This window comes from Fundulus heteroclitus, chromosome 4, assembly GCF_011125445.2.
Source record: "Fundulus heteroclitus isolate FHET01 chromosome 4, MU-UCD_Fhet_4.1, whole genome shotgun sequence".
NCBI classification, from domain to species: domain Eukaryota; kingdom Metazoa; phylum Chordata; class Actinopteri; order Cyprinodontiformes; family Fundulidae; genus Fundulus; species Fundulus heteroclitus.
The window spans coordinates 38586831-38604479 of record NC_046364.1 but is presented as its reverse complement, the minus strand read 5'-3'; the positions used below and the strand labels follow the sequence as shown (position 1 = coordinate 38604479).

Sequence of the window (17649 nt, the reverse complement as noted above, 5' to 3'; positions counted from 1 at the left end):
AATGTTTTTTTTTTTATTGTTTGGAACCAATTGATGCTAGTGGTAAAAATGAAGTACACAAAGCCAGTTGGGATTAAACTTAAGAGGTAGACTTGAAAAACGCAAAGTGAGCCATCGTCACCATTTCTACTTTTGTGGCAGCACCCAGTGATGTGAATGCAGAACAGAAGGCGGAAGGTACAAGTGAGGTAGGTTAGTTCAGTGACAAAGGATTAGGAATCATACTGCAGGAAAATAAATATTTACAGGTTGTTACATTTATAAGCAGAAGCTAAATGTAATAATTGTTCCTCTGCCAGTTCTCTGCACTGGCAGGCAAACGGCATGTACAGGGGTGGATGGTATAACACTTAAAAAAAAAAAAAAAAAAAAAAGTGACCACTCAGGTATGCTATTTAGATCTGAACGAAACAGGTACTGAAATACCAGGTGAAACGTAATTTAAAAACACTCCTGAACTTTCCCAGTATTTCATTCAGCCCTGCAGAGGCGTCGTTCATTTGGTTCAGGTATGTTGGAAAGGATTGGATCTAAAAGTTGCAGGATAGTAGCTCTCCACGACTGGACTTGGGTACATCTATCCCGATTGGACTGAATAAGCATTAGTTTCCTTGCACCTATCAAAGTAAGGTTTTAAACTTTATCTCCCCTGATATGTCCCTTTTTTTTCTGCACACGCAGCAGTTTTCACAGTATAAAAATATTTTGCTAAACAAAAGAAGGTCCACGGTTTTAGGCCCATAATTTGTCTAAGAAGCCACGCAGAGATGAGCATTAATAGCTGCAGGCCAGAATAAACAAGCCACTCTAGTGACAGACATTACCAGGATTTAGACAGTGCAATGAACGTTCTCCCCCACAGCATTTAGCAAGTTACTGGTCTCTGTCCTAAGTTCTAGTTTTCCCTGATTGACACCTCCAGCTAAACTGACGTAGTCATAAAGGACCAGACATCCTGCGATGTTCTTTTGGGAAGGGTAAACCTTCACTTCTAGTGTTCTTCCAGCATTTTCCTGGTGATGTTGACTGTTCAGGCGCTGGTGCTGTCCTTCTCAGCAGCTCGGCCGTCGCTCCCTATTGTTCCGTGGGCGATGCGGGTGGGCGAAGCCTCCGACATGTCCCGCTGGCTGCTGTGCCTGGAGTGGTTGTCCATCTTATGCAGGCTGCTGTGGGTGGAGAGCGGGTGGTCGAGCCGGGGCATGCTACCATGGAGATTGCGGTCCAGTGTGCCCCGGTAAGCTAAAGAATCGCTCCTATGAGAGATGGAGATGCACAGGAGTGAGGACAGAAGCAAGAGGAGGAAGGAGTGATGCCGCAGCGTGGGGTTTCCTCAGCTACCTGTCATCCCGAGCACGGCGCAGGCTGCCGTGGTAGCTGCCCTTGCTGTGGACGCTGCTGGGCTTGCTTCTGGTTGATGCAGGGTGTCCATGGTGAGTCCTGATTGGTTCGTCAAGATCATCTAGAGCTGCCAAGTGGGTGGAGGAGGCATGGGTGGAGGTGCCCTGCAGAGAAATGCATAAATTGTGTAAAATCACACGTCACATTAAAAACGACATGCAAACATGTTCACATTAAACTTAATTGATTTTAATTAACTACTATGCACTATGCTTTTTGCTCTTTAAGTACCTATTACTGTTTATACATGTAAAGGAAACTTAAAAATATCTATATCTAAAAATATAACAAAGAAAGCCCTGATTTTATCTTTTGCGCCTCAGCTTGAAGCCTAGAAGTGCTTAAAGAAGACATGCTTTTAATGTCACATGGCAAACTGTGATGTCACACACACTGTTCAATAAAAATCTGCATTTTTGGCTTTATTTATATTGTATGACCACTGCCTGTTCTACCTGTCCAGTATTTAGTGTCATGGTTTATTTTATCTAGCAAGAACAGCCACCAGAGATTTGTTACTATATGCCCTGAAGCTTCTGCTAGGCACTGTGACCATACTCTGTATAATTGCTTCTGCCTATCTCTGCACCGACACACAGGGAGAGCCTGAAAGTCACTTGTAGTCCTACCTGAGTAGACGTCCCTCTGGACTTCCTAATGATGGGGGTGTTTGGTTCACGCAGCAGAGACTGAGCAAAGTCTGGCTGCTCCTGCAGAACCTGTCGGGACTCATTCACCCCGCTGCTGCAGAGAGACAAGATAGGAGGATGTGTTTACTCAAAAATACACATTATTAAAAAACTAGAATAGCACAGAAGACTAATAAAATACTTAAATGCAGGCATTTAACTTGTTGGGTCAGGTGTCACTAAGCTTCCTCTTGATAATACTCCATACAGTTTTAGGTTGCTGGCCAGTCGAGCTCAGTAATCCCATTAAGTCAGGTTTGGTACTTCTGGCAGTGTAGGAAGATGCCAAGTCCAGCTAGAAAATTAAATCAGTAACTCCATAAAGCAGGGGTGTCAAATTCCAGTCCTCGAGGTCCGGTGTCCTGTTACTTTTGTTACTCTGCTTCAACACACCTGAGTCAAATAATCAGGTCATTGGCACGACTCTGGAGAACTTGACTGCATACTGAGGAGCTAATTCAGCCATTTGGGGCGACAGTAGCGCAGGAGTTCGTCCTGTAACTGGAGGGATGCTGGTTAGATCCACCGCTCCGACAGTCTCAGTTAAGTCCTTGGGCAAGACTCTTCACCCAAATTGCCTGCTGGTGGTGGCGCTGATGCATGGCAGCCTTGTTTCTGTCAGTCTTCCCCAGGGCAGCTGTGGCTACTAACAAAGCTCACCACCATCAGGGTGTGACTGATTGTAGTGTAAAGCGCTTTGGGGTTGTCAGACTAGTTAAAGTGCCATTTACCATTTGATTCAGGTGTGCTGGACCTGGGACTCATCTAAAGGCTACAGGACACCCCTGCCATTAAGCTCGTCTGCAGAAAGCATGAAATCTTCCTGGTAGACTGCGCTCGTCTGGACATGATAAACGGAGTGAAGCTGCATCCACAGATGACGCGTCGCACAATGCAGCAACGGCAGAAAGCTTCCCATTAAGCATCAAACAATATAAATTACTATCCACAGCCTCTCCAGATCTGAACATTTATTTTTAAATAAAAGTCTGGAATGTTTTTCAATGGCCCAAAGTTCTCTTTCTGGATTTTTTTTATTTTTATCCAGTTAAGATGCTTCTGATGTTGTCTCTTGTTCAATAGTTGAGCCTGATGTTCCATTTGCTTATTGATTAATTTTTTTACCCAACCTAAATTTTTCCTTCCACTCAACTTTGAAGTTCATCTACAGTTTGTCTGCTTGTAGGTCATAACATGATTTTTCTGTGTTGCTCTCTGTATTATTCTTTTGTAATCTAATTTTCGACTAAAGAAATGTTGGATTTTGATTAGCTTTCAGCTATAAATACCAAAACTAAAATATTAATGTATTTTGTGTGTAAATTAAATGTTTTACTTTCTGAATAAAATTTTATGGATTACCTTTGTTAATGATATTTTAATCTGACCTGTACTTCAGATTCAAGCTCAGTGTGTGTTGATGAAGTTGAACTTTGACATAAAGATAAATGGATACATTTTAGTGAAGATTACTGAGAAGTTTATTGTGGTTTTATTGAGGAACTTTACCAACGCAGAGTGAAACACACCATGGTTAAAAGGGTGATTTGATGTAGGAATCTAATTTTTGTAGGTATTTTTCCACATATTCTGTAATAAAAAAATATATAAGATAAACACTTTTATTAGAAGTAAAACCTAAAGGAGTAAAAGCCAATGCTGCCATCCAAAGTGATAACCACATGTGTGCACAAGATGAAATTTCCCCATTTAGATAAACATCTGATTTAATCTATTTTCTAATCATCTATAGTGTTTTTGCTATAATTGTGAATGTTGTCGTGCCTCAGTCATTCATTCATTCTTTAGTTAACATTTGCACCTTTTTACAGAACATTCCTTCAACGGGTTGTATTTAGGGAATCACAAGGAGACAGATCAATCCTTGGTTAACATCATCTGGCTTTATAAACATGACTACTCACTCTTTGCGTCTGCGTCCATGCAGAAAATTGGCCCATTCGAAGCACGTCTTCTTACTGCCCACCCAGAAAACCGAGGGAATCCCCACCACCAACATCATCAGGTATTTAATCAGGAACAGAACCATGGCTGGCTTGCTGGTCTGCTCAACCTAACAGGAACAGAGATATTAAAACATTAGGATGACTATCGGGGTACAAGGAGCATAGTTGTCCAGTAATTACTTTCTAAATATTTCAGACATGGAAGCACTGAATACCACTGAAACTATTTAGAGATTAAGGGGACTAAAAGTATTCAGCCCTGACGTGTTTTTTATCCCAGTCAGTCATTTCAGATGTTTGAAGATGGGAGCGAATCCAAGTAAAACCCCCACCTGTCTTAACAGCTGAACCACAAACTGGGTTCAACAGTGGCAGCTCTTTCCTCAGCTGGATGTGAATTTTGCTCCATCTCCCAGCAGAGGGCAGGAGTTTATTATAGCTGCTGTTCCGCTTTACAGATACGTCTATTATCATAAACACCACAAATGTAAATGCCAGATTTTTATTTTAATCTGCTGTACTGAAACAGGCTGCAGGCTGAGGGAGAGATGTATGCCAACAGCTTTCCTCCACAGATTTTAAATTTATCTCTGCTCAATGGTTAGGGGCTGAATAGCAGAGCAGCAGAAAAATGTAAATTGTAGTGTAATTATTTTTTACATGAGCTGTTGAAGTCTTTAAGATTTTCCTGATGCTTATTTTCCCTCCTGATAAATTTGAAGCAGAGGAAATCCATAAAACAGCGTGAAATGTTTTTTGTGCAAAAACTGAAATGCTTTAATTGGGAACATAATGTAACTTCAATTGTTCCAAAATATATATGCAAGAGCACAAGATGGTGCTACCAGCAACCAAAGTTGATCAGCCTAACAATATCCAATTCTGTGAGCCAGGTTTCTCCTCAGAGCAAAAACCATAAAGCCTCACCATTATATTTTTTCCACTGAACTTCAGAACATTATATATTTATTGTGTTATCAAAATGGGAAGTTAAAAGACTTGTGCTTATTTTATCTGAAGACTGCAAACCAAAAAAGAGAAAAAATGTTGTAGGTCCTTTGATAGAGGTGAAATCCTCCTGAAAATACGAGATCATCCCAATTTACGCATTAAAGCATCCAAACAATTTATATTTTAATTTATTTAAACTTAAAACAAATGCATCAAGAGGACTTGTCTTGATGTATTCATGCAGTGGAAATGATGGGACTTCTTAGTTTTCTTTTGTCGCACTTATTAAGTTGGGGTCAATAAATCCAGACTTTTTAGTGTCAGATCCGCAGACCACCGATCAAAATAAACTGTCAGATTCTGCTCCCTGGCTGATCAATGACAGCATCTTTAATTCAAACATAAAAAAAGCATTGTTGTTCCCAATGCTAGGCTTCAGAAACTCAATGGGAAAATGGATCAACAGTAAATCCTAAGGTTTAGAGCTGTTATGTAACTAAGAAATCATGATCACAAGAGAGCAGCCGGTGCAATAAAGACCTTTGCTTTGCCCTCATTATTTCAGAGTTTGGAGGCTTTTATTAACCCGTTCCGTTTACTGCACCACTAGCTCAGAAAATACAGATGAAAAAAAATTGACTAAACAAACCAAAGGTGAACTAACGGCAGTCTAAACATAATTATATTACAAAAGAAAAATGTAAGTGCCAACCTGCACCTGGATATATGGGGTCATTGGTAAAAACATGTCAGAAGAAGTATCTCAAGGTATTGTTTACTATTTAAACCCTGAAATAAAGACAAGGACTCCAGGGACTTTAGTATATTACTGTAAATATGCCACAGACAAAGTCACTTGATCTTCAACAACAAACACAGAATTATCCAATATTCCAAAGACATTAAACTATCCTGTCCATCATTCAACCTTCGCTCATATGAGTGACCTAAGGGACAGGTCGAATGACACGCAGAGATAATGTCATGCCACAGTCACAACAGCGTATAACCGAGGTCTGTCCCCAGGAGCTTACACAAACACTGAGCAGTAACATAAGCGCCTGCACCTGCCTCCATACGCTCATACAGCCTGTCATATGGAGACCAAACACTTGTCTGGAAGTCTAATGTAATTTAAAAATGTCACGCACACTTTCAGCAGGGAGTGGGGGTCCATTTTTTTTCTGGTTAATAATTTAGCACCAGACTGTATAAAAACACCAACCTCCCACTGCTCTTCATAAGCGCTACAAAGCCCTCATAGAGAACAGGCAGCAGAGCATGACTGAGAAAGTCCAAAAGAAAGAGACACCAGCTGAGAAACGGAGGAGAAGGGGGAGACCCGAAGATGGAAGTGTAGTAAAACCAGCCGAAAGAGTGAAAGACAAGGAGACAAAGAAGGCCAGAGGAAAACAAAGATTGTCGTTTTTGGGAGTCGGTCTGGAGAGCTGCATTAGCTGAGCTAATGATGCGTACAGCACTCTGGTCTCCTCCACAAATATCTCCTCCCTCACCCGGACACACCCCGCAGTGCCTGTTAGTGGCAGCGCAGGCCTTTCTCACCGAATGAGTCAGAATATTACAGTTTGCTTTAAAGTTCAAAAATGGGGACAACTAAAGTAATGATTTGGAAAAAAAAATGCTTGAAAATATCCATGTGCCGGTATGAGATCCTCAGTTTCATGGTGCTCACACAAACGACAATCCAATACAGCAACAACAATAATAAGGCCATCTGTAACATCTTCATTTTGATTCTTATTTACAAGACTTTAGTAATGGTTTTCAAATGCTCGCTACACAGATCGTCATCCCTCTTTCCATATTTTTCCCCAACTGGAAAAATTTCCCAAAAAGCTGAATGTTTCTAAGTAATTGATATCTGTTGCAGTCTGAATATCTTGTACAACATTAAACAAAAAACAATTAAGCCTTTAAAAGATTAAAAAAATCAGTCTAATTTAACATCCAGTGCAGTAAAAAGTTACAAATGTAACCTGAGTAAATACAAAAGAGCAGTTTTAAAGTATTTTATTCATGAAGGCTAACCAATCTAACCGTCCGAGATCAATAAAGTCTATCTTATCTCATCTTATCTTAAACTGGCCTGGTCCCATGGGAAAAAGTAAAAGCCCTGCTTTTTCAACCACTTTTTTTTCTTTTTTTTTTAGAAAACTGAGCCCAATTTCACAAGATACAAAATAAGCAAAACAAAAGTTAATAAAACTGAAGAAAAACAGTCACTGACATCTTTTCAGCCTGTAAAAGGTTACAACACAATCTCGTTGGTACATCAGAAAACATGCAGCATGGGTGAACCTTTTCAGGCCAGTCAACCAAAATTACTCCAAGGGTGCGTGACTGATCCAGGAGGTCAAAAAGCAACGTAGAACGACATCTAAAGCACTGCAGGCCTCACTTGACTCAACTAAGGTCAAAGTTTAAGATTTAACAATGGGAAAGACAGACTGGACACAAATGGCTGCCAGTTCTGAGTCATGTTTGTCATGTTTCATCTGACCCAAATTAGCACAGGATTTCAGAAGCAGACCATCATAATGACAGTCTAATATTGTAATTGATGGATGGATAATTCTTCACTACAAAAAGGGAAGTAAAAGTAAGTCAAATTTTCTTGAAATTAATGTATTTTCCCTTGATTTAAGCAGGTAAATAAGACTGTTTGCCAATGGAGTGAGTATTTTTACCCCTACAATAAGATAATTAGACATCCTGCCCTTGAAATAAGATGATAGAGATGAACTGTTACTATTTTAAGTGCAAAAATCTTTTTCCATTGGTAAATAGTTTTATATACCTGCTTGAATCAAGGAAAAATACATTCATTTCAAGAAAATTTTATTTACTTTTACTTCCCCTTTTGCAGTGTTGCAGGAGTATGTCCAGCCATCAGTACAGGAACCACACTGTGGTTCTTCAGCAGGACAATGATCCAAAACACCATAGCAGGGCCATGCCTGAATGGCTCAATATGATGTTTTGGAGTGGCCTAGTCAAAGCCTGGAGTTTAGATACAGTAGTAAGACTTTAAACAAGCCGGTCACACTCAAACCCTGAGAAAGGTCTGGATTAAAATGTTTCTGCAAAGCAGAGTTGGTAATAAAAGAGTGATGTTAAAGGGTCACTGCCAGACTGGGTCAACGCTTGTTGTCTGCTGTTACTGACAAGTGTGACACAAATAGTTATTGGGTTTAGGGACAATTACTTTTTCACAAATGGCAAGGTTGGTTTTCATTAACTGAATACTGCTGTTTGCATTTACACAAGTTATCTTTATCCAATATTAAAATATGTTTGATGATCAGAAAAATTTAAATGTGATTTAAAAAAAAAAGACCTTTAAGGTGGCAAATGGTTTTTCACAGCACTCTAATATTGCTAAACAGAAATATGATACTTAACATACATATTTGTCTTGCATTAACTAGAGTGATTAAAAACTGTGAAAAAGATGACAGTTTGTCGTTACTGTGTTGTCTTTTGCTTTCCTTTACCTTGTATGGGCAGGGGATGTGATAGCGCCTGCAGTTCTCCTCCATCCACGTCGTCTCCCAGATCTGCCGATAGGTGTGTTCATACATGTAGCACCCAATCACTGTGAACAACGGGGCGAGGTACAGCACCGAGAACACGCCCATTCGAATCATGAACTTGACTAGTTTGGCCTGGTTCTCCTTCTCCAGTGGAATCTCCATCCGCACCCGGTTCAGAGCGACAATTCCCACTAAAAGCAGGGCGACGCCAACCTGAAGAAATAATTACGTAAGGGAAGAAGGCACTCAGACAGATACTGCACGATTACAATGAGTGATTCGTTCTTAAAGAGTAGTCCACGTTTCTAAGATATCATTCACTCCTTTATCTCTTCCACAATCAATCATTTATACCCTCCCACCGATCCCTTCTTTCATCATTTTTCTTCTAACTGCACTCACCGCCACATTGAAGCAGAGCGGTGCCAGAACAAACCACCTCAGGGCATCGATGTCATACAGCCCTATGAAACACACTCCACTGATCCCATCTCCCTCTATCTTATTCAAGGCCAACAGGGAGACAGTGAGGGCCCCTGGGAGGCCCCAGGCCACAGCGTGGAAGAGGAGGGCTTTCTTCTCGATGGCCTCGCTGCCCCATTTAGGCACAGCAGCCAGGAACCAAGTGATTGTCAGTATGACCCACCACACGCTGCCGGCCATGGTAAAGAAATACAGGACCATGAAGAAAAGTGTGCATGCCTGAGAGGGAAACAAGAAGAAGAACAAGTTCTGCTTATTTAACCATGTGGAAGGAGGCTGATGTCCTTTAGGGGGAAAGTGAAAACATTCCCGTGAGAAATTCTGACATTAGGAAAGAAGTTAATCATTGAAAACCTCACCTTGTTGTGAGAGCCCTGAGTGATGGTTGAAGCTCTGAACTGGGCCGGGCTCACTGAATTACACGCCACTCGGTCCTCTAGAAGGAAACCCAGGAAGTAGACCAGCGACACCATGACGTAACACACAGCGTAGAAGATGATGGGCCGCTCGGGGTATCGGAACCTATTAAGAGACAACTTTGTTGTTTTCACTCATTCGCTTTAATGGTGAATTTATTTTCATCTTGAATTTCATTTAGAAATGTTTAACACAGGAAATAAACTAATGTCAGAAACCAGATTAGCAGTTCAGTGGTTCAGAACCTTGTAACATCGATGAGAAACGTCAGGAAAGTGAAGAGCGTTGCAGAGAGACAAACAACTGAGACGACTCCAGTGAAGTATCGGATCAAGGTCAGCTCCTGCCGACTGAAGAACATCGATGGGCAGGGAGCAGAACAGTCCTTCCTTCCCATGAAGGCGTAGCCCAGGTCAGGGTCCACCTTGAGCTCTTGGGGACACCAGAAACCGTAATCTCTCTGGACCGTCATGGATGACTGGTCCGTGGGTTCTGAGCCTGTCAGCAGATCCTCAGCGCGAGGGTAAGGTTCATCACAATCTGGAAACCTGAAATAACACCTGATGTCAGAACATGAAGCTGAATCTGCTACCAGCTTTTCTGAGATTTAAATTCATAAATATCACATATGAGGAGGATTGCATTTTCTTTAAACTGTATTTAAATCAGTGTAGAGTCCACCTTCCATAACATTAAGATGAAGAGATTTTTCAGGACTAAACAACATATCTTTTAGAGGTTACCTTAACTGCAGTATTTAACTGAACTGTAAATTTTTTAAAGCTATCACCAAGTCCAAAATTATCCATACCCCTGACAGATTTAGGTATAAAATTTACTACATATTTCTTCTGTCACGAAGCAATATCAAGGCTGTGGAGCGGCCCGGCCGCTGTCCCGACTTGAATCTGATGGAGAATCTGTGGAAGCGGCAGCAGATTAGGTTGATGGCAGCGGAGGCCGTCTAACATCAAAGTACCGGAACTCATCAACCAAGGTAAAAGGTCAAAACACCAGTGGAAACGCGCTACTGAGCAATCAGAACCACGCAGGGCTTGACGGCTTGATGCCAATAGAGAATCTCTCTCTGATTATTGACAATGGTATGAATAATTTTAAACCAGCCTTTTTAATAACAAAAAAAGATTTAAAACATGAAGCATCATATGCAAAATAAATAAATAACGTACATAACCATCACCTGGCTCAAAAGTCTAATTTCAGTGAGGGCTGGTTGAATAAATATGAGTGCTGGGTCATGTCCATTGTCCATGTGGATCAGAGAAACAATGCAGGTCAGGAGTCTAAATACTGCTGACCTCACCCCCCCTCTCCGAAATTAAACTTTTTTGTCACAAGCTGTTGCAAATACCTGAGGTGAATTGCAGGCAGCCTTGTTTCACCACAGAAAGTTGAATAAAATTGTTCAAAAGGTTGTTGGTTTGTAAGTTATTCAAGCTGTCAGAATATTCCTCCTCACTTTCTCATTGGATAAATCCTCATAAATCCTCGTATAAATCCTCACTTCATAAGGTCAAATTTGAACCTTGAACCTTCACTACCATCACTACTTTGAAAACCTGAACACATGTAAAAAAAAAAATATTTTCATTAATATCATTATTCATTATATTTGGCCTTCAGCATCAAAACACCATCAGCAGTCTCAAGTAACATCAGGTCCATTATCAGCATCTGTAATGTTGAATTTGAACATGAGTTTATTGTTATAAATGTTCTTCTGTGCTTTTTTGTCTCTCTTGTTGTGTCTCTGCTCTGTCTTCTCTAACCCCAGTCGGTCGAGGCAGATGACCGTTCATACTGAGCCCGGTTCTGCTGGAGGTTTTTCCTTCCCGTTAATGGGGAGTTTTTCTTTCCACTGTCGCTTCATGCTTGCTCAGTATGAGGGATTGCTGCAAAGCCATGTACAATGCAGACGACTCTCCCTGTGGCTCTACGCTTCTCCAGGAGTGAATGCTGCTTGTCGGGACTTTGATGCAATCAACTGGGTTTCCTTATATAGGAAATTTTTTGGACCAATCTGTATAATCTTGACTTTGGAAAGTGCCTTGAGATAACATGTTTCATGAATTGGGGCTATATAAATAAAACTGAACTGAATTGAAAAATTAATTCCAGGAATTTAAATAGAAGCCATTTGTCCCCTACTTATTACACACCTCCATTTTTTTTGTGATTCACCTTGAAATCAACATTTTAGTCATTTTATACAGATCCAGTCTGACCTAATTAGATTTGAGTGTCAAGTTATTTCCATTTTTAGTTCTTGTGAAATGCTTATTTTTATAGACATGATCAAAAGAACAAAATTATCATGTGGGACATGCTGATGTAATATTGCTTTATGTCTGCAAATCTTTATTGTGCACTAAATTGCTACAGTGAACAGCCAATCCATGATCTTTGTTGAATTACATCAGGCGTAACATTTGAACAACGATCCGAGTGGCCTGATGGTGCAGAGATGATTTTACAAAATGAAAAGATAAGAGACGTATCAGTTTATTGCTATTTGTAGCACCTGCAAAAAATCCAGATTATAAAAGGTCCAACAAGAAAGTCCTGCTTTGTGTTGATCTGTGATTTTCCTTCACTGATCTCTCATTCACTTCTTGAATTTTCCATGTTTGACTGTGTGTGGTCATAAATATAGCAGGGCAGCTGGATAATCTCCTATTTTTGTACAGGATAGCTGTCCCCAGTAGCCAACATAAAAGGCAGACGAGACAGTGGATAAAGAAGTGTAGTCTGATCCTGGAAGCTTAATGAATGATGTCCATATCATAAAAACACCAACAAGATTTGAGCAAAGAGACCAGTGAAAGCTCAATCTACGATCAATTACAACATTCACTGATTAAATATTTGAGACCTGTACCTCTGACATAGGCATGGAAAGGCATTTATACACAGTTTAGATTTTTGGACAGTTTTTGTCCCATCCCTACCTGCTGCACTCCATGTCATCTGGCCAAGCTACTCCGAAAATCTCCATGAGTTTGTGGCACTCGTCCTTGGCCCGCTGGCAGATGGATCGACACGGCATGGACAATCGGCCATACTCTGTGCACACCGGAGCATACAGGGCACACAGAAACATCCTCAGGTCGGCACTGCACACCAGGTTGACCATTGGATGAAAAGGCTTCAGGAATAAACAGAGGGGGAAAAAAAACATCAACATTTTAGGTTTAACTTACATTAAATTAACTTACAACTTTTGTATGTTGAACTACACATTAGAATATTTATGCCTGTGCAAATTCTCAGTTATCCGGGTCATTGCAACAGCAATCAGGCTTAAATCGGAGGCAACCGGACTTTCGCTCAGTTCCTTTCTAAAAAAGTTTCAACATCTATCCAGGACTGTCAATTCTGGTGGCTCGCACCTGAGCAAAACAAATATCAAGTAAAACCTCACCCTTAGCTATCAAACATTTACATTTTCAACTGTTTAAATCATATTAGAAGTAAACAAGGCACTCTTTTTAATGCCCATTACCCAATATATACCACAAACACATAAACAAGCTGGGAAATCCTTTTGCGCTCATAATTGATCAAAAAAAGCCATTAAACGGGACAGAGGGGAAAACCAGGAGGATAAGCCAGCTCTATCCTTTCTGCATAAACTTACACTACTACTTGATATGACATGAATATTTAAAAGCTTCTAAAATATGAATCCCTGCAATCATGTTACCAAACATTGCTTTGAAGTAGGGGACAGCAAAGAGACCTCTGACGGGCTAAGCTATGTGGCCATGAACTGAGCAAACAAGCAGCAGGGATATTCTTTACACGGATTATATGCTCCTTTCATTTTGGTGGCAGATAAGCGTCACACAATATGAATAACAACCTTTAAAGTAGCTGCTAAATCCACAATTATTTACAAAATGTATATTTATTGACTGTCAACTATCCATGACTCCCCCCTGAACTATTCTTTCATTTTGGTGACAGCTTCATGAGATAACTGGCCTTATTTAAAAATATGCATTAACAGTATAACTAAAAAGAACAATCAGACAGCTAATTACAAAGATTATGCTTTAGATATATTTTAGGATAGCAAAACTAAATGGTTTATTACACTAAAGTAACTTAATTTAAATAGTTGAATCCCAATGTTAGCACTACTATGCTTCCCCCTTTGTTAAAAAAAACAACATTTTTATTTTTTATTTTGGCCATTTCTTGTCACAAAATCACAGGCAGTCATGGTTTGGAGACGGAAGGAGCTCCGCCCAGCACCCCTCTTATGATGGTAAAACCATTTGGCAAGCTATGAGCAGCATGTCTGTCCATCAGCCGTCTGCAGACTGGATACCCAACCAATATCAGCTTTTTATCTTTTGCAAAAACATTGTTTTCTATAATAAGTATGTTTATTTGAAAGCTTCTAATTAATTTAGGTATTTGTTGTAAACGTTTGCTTAATTCTATGAATTTAAATAACCATAAATAAATGTAACAGATAACATATATTACAACTATGACAATAGTTTATGTTATTGTGCTGTTAAGCATTTTAACACCTTGGTGTTGTTATCAAAACATACTGTGAAAATCTCATACCAGCCTGTGCCGACTGCACACTTCACTAAACAGTGTAGATGTGAAATGAACATGCGACACAGAGCTGCACTTATATTAAGTTCTTGCCACAATCAATTGTATATGCTCACAGACAAACACTCACGCATCAGTGGGTCTGTGTGCGTGTTTTATGGGCGAGCCGGAGTGAAGTGAGGGGTTGTAAGGATATTTTGATCGTTCCTCAATTGCTGTGTTCTACATCCACAGATGGGAGAGAAGCTTCACCAGTAAATGGATGCAGCGATGCATGAGCTGTGACATAGTTTCCCAGGATTGCACGCAAACGTGTAAGACTCTGCACAGAATCCTCGTCTTCTGTCAATAGGTCAAGCGTTTTACAACCCACTCAATAACCTTTACATTTATTTTGGTTTAAATATCTACAGCCAGCCAATTCACAGCAAACGTCGTCTCAGAGCAGCTTTAAGTCTGGGCTAGCTGCAACGTCTTAACAATGGACCAGGCACTAACACCAGAACGTTAGATTCACAACACCCGCTGCCATTCTCCTCTTTAATTAGTAAAACTACCAAGACGATGCAAAGTTACGCTGCAGGAGTGACACTACAAGAAGTCATACTGCAAGCCCATTCTTCAAAAACACGACTTAACCTCATGTTTAAACGTTTATCTTTTGTTCATATAACTAATGGGACCTACAGAATGGTTTATGCATTTTACAACCATTGGACACAAAGAGTTCCCCAGCCTCGAGTGTGAATCAAGAACAATCTCCCACCTGTCCACCAAACCAACCCACGTCCCAAATGTGAGTAAAGAACAGGCGTTTTTTTTTTTTTTTTATTAAAGTCACCTCAGCAAATCTCCACTTCATGTCCTCATTCTGCTCGTGTCTTCTGTGCATTTTTCATACATTTAGTGTGTGTCCCAGTTACTGTGTTGTTCAGTGTGTGTGATGCAGCAAGGTTTGCGTGTCTAGAACAGAAATCGCATGCTGCTAGCTGTGTGCAATTATTCTGACATTCAGGGCAATTGCCCCCCATCTCTCGCTACAAAGAGAATATTGATACAAAGTGGCCTTACTGTGCCGCAGAACAAGAGGGGAAGGGATTGCCAATCCAGGGAGAATAACTCAAGCAAATTGCCTGACATTATGTATGTCAGTTGTGATGGACAAGTGCAGAAAAAGGAAAGCAGGAACACCCCCAAGCCTGACCTAAGGGTGAAAGCAGGCTCTGACAAACACTAAAAAATACAGCAGAATAAGATGGGTGATGGGTACCATACTTTCCCTTTCAATGATGTTTCTACCTGATGTTTTTTTCTCATTACTTACTAGAACCAACAATGAGTAATTTTGACTCCTTAAGCATTTTTGACTTTTTAAATACAGTCCCAACCCCTGTGACTTGTTTTTCGTGACTTCCTCAAATGGCTCTTTTTATTTCTCCTCAATTATAGGATACTTGTAACATAAAATGTCCGAGTAAGCACCAAATACTCCTAGAACCAACAAGGGGAGTCATGTTCACCCCAACACAAACAATGTAAAAGGCTGCAGCTGCCCCATTACCGCGTGCTGTTGCTATGACAAACAGGGATTTTAAATAAAGTATGACTTTTTGATTTAATGACTGATATTTGCAATAAATACAAATATAATTTGGATTTTTGCTTAAATATATCTGCATCCTTAAAAAATAATATGAAAAGAGAAATACAGTGGGCCATATTTTGGTTTTATGGGCTAAAGTTTGACTATTACCGATTCTGGAATGATCAAGAATGAATATAGTTTCTGGCACCCCCCAGAAAGTCCTTCAAAGTGAAGGGGGTATATGATCAATATTATATTAAGACAAGTTTTGGATAACCTTGAAATTGGGATTGATAAATACAGAAGCAGACTTGAGACCAGAAGAGCTTCAGTCTTGGATATTACCTCAGCAAGCTGACGAGTGTGCCACTCCAAAAATATGCCAGCTACAACTTCATATTAATAATTCCCTGCAGAGTTCCTCCTCAGCCCAACACAAAAACAGTCCCAAAATGCAACAATAAAAAAAGAAGAGTAAGAACTGTGGCGTTAAATGACAACTGCAAGGAATAAAAAAAACATAAAATCAAGCACAATGACAGCTGTTTGCTGGATTTTTCATGTGCTGTTTGTCTATCCGCTGTCAAGTTGGACAGGGAAGGTGCACTTTTGGATGTTTTGTGGGCACATGTCTATACATTTATAGTAATATCAGTGAAAACATAACTATCCCCACAAGATACAACACATTGGTCAAATTTGTTAGCATTTGTGATTTTCTGCCATTTAAAATCAATTAAAACTCGACCCAGAAGCTTCAGGAATGACACCATTGCTTATTGATATAAAACACCTTTATAATAGAAGAAATAATAATTTCTGTGAAAGCTGGAAATTGTGTTTCTGTATACAGCTGCTACAATCAAAATCTTTAAACCTTTTGGGTTTTTTTCGGCTCACAAACTAATTTTTCAAAAACTGAAGGAAAACAGACTTTTTCAATGTCATCTATATCTTTGTTTACGCCTCTGACCTGGAGTCCAAATGACTCCCTGTGGTGGTTCTAGTATTGGAGACTTGCTGGTTCTAGTGTCAGCGTGCAAATAGCATAATCTGCACGTCAAATTTAAAAAAGGATGAGTTTCCAGTATTTTTTTTTTAATGTTAACTTGGCTCAAATGAAATATTTGAGTATGTGCTCTAACTAAAAAGTTTACATTTTCTAGATCTGTAGTGGGCCACAAAACACATTTTTTCAACAAAATTTTGTTAAAAGACTGACTACTTAGCATTTAGACTAGATTTAACATTACACCAAGTTTTCAGATTTTTATTTGTATTTGTCTGAAAACCACTTCAGAAATCTGCACTACTTGGTACTCGCTCTAAAATACCAATACATTGATATTTGTGGAAATGTCTATCAGAAACACTCTTCCCTGTCACTGTCTAAAAGCAACAAATTCCTTAACACAAAAGTCCATCCTCCACATCACTATTGGCTATAAAATACTCTCCACTGGCCAAACATGGTTTTCAGTTGAGCCACTTGGCAGAAACATTGGTGAGCAAGTCTAAAAAACAACAGTACAAATTTAGATTTCTTGTCTGTAGCCATTTCAGTGCAAGAAGAACCATTTCTAGTCATATTTAAAGATAAAATCCCAATGATAATGTAGAGGTGTATCTGGTGTCTATCCAACAGCAAATGACAATATTAAAGAAACAATATAAGGAAAAAACTGTGGTTGTGTGTCAAGGAAACTGAGCATTGAGAAAAAATGTTTTCTGAAAAAAAAGAAAGAAGTGAAAGCCCTCCGACTGGTCCTCCTCTGCTTCAAAAGGAGGATTAAGTTTCTTTTTCTTTACTCTCTCGCTCCACAGGGGAGGGAGAGGGAATCAAGGGGTAAAAAAAAAGCTTTAAGTAAAATAATTAACAACAAAAAAGGAAAAATGAAAATGAATGGGTCATGTGATTAGCAATTATATAATGTAAGCAGGTTTGCTTTAGGCAAAAAACCCCACAACCAACAATTACAGCTGTAATGTTGGAGGCACAAACCGATGGA

General features: G+C 39.7%; 1 protein-coding gene across 3 annotated transcripts in view; it reads right to left on the bottom strand.

The window, feature by feature from the left end:
• Positions 1-464: 464 nt before the first annotated feature.
• The window catches only part of LOC105939396 (frizzled-3), a 41080-nt gene continuing 23895 nt past the window's right edge, over positions 465-17649 (bottom strand). Inside the window, exons 3-11 of one of the 3 annotated variants that reach the window (XM_021308066.2) lie at positions 12429-12625; positions 9705-10007; positions 9402-9564; positions 8962-9261; positions 8521-8772; positions 4013-4161; positions 2028-2139; positions 1339-1502; positions 465-1253 (exon numbers count right to left, since the gene is read on the bottom strand). In XM_021308066.2, the coding sequence (XP_021163741.2) occupies positions 1031-1253; positions 1339-1502; positions 2028-2139; positions 4013-4161; positions 8521-8772; positions 8962-9261; positions 9402-9564; positions 9705-10007; positions 12429-12625 (1863 nt within the window). In that variant the 3' untranslated portion in view covers positions 465-1030. Of the gene's footprint in view, positions 1254-1338; positions 1503-2027; positions 2143-4012; positions 4162-8520; positions 8773-8961; positions 9262-9401; positions 9565-9704; positions 10008-12428; positions 12626-17649 lie in introns of all 3 variants that reach the window. The other 2 variants (XM_036136523.1, XM_012881526.3) reach the window with 2 other exon arrangements.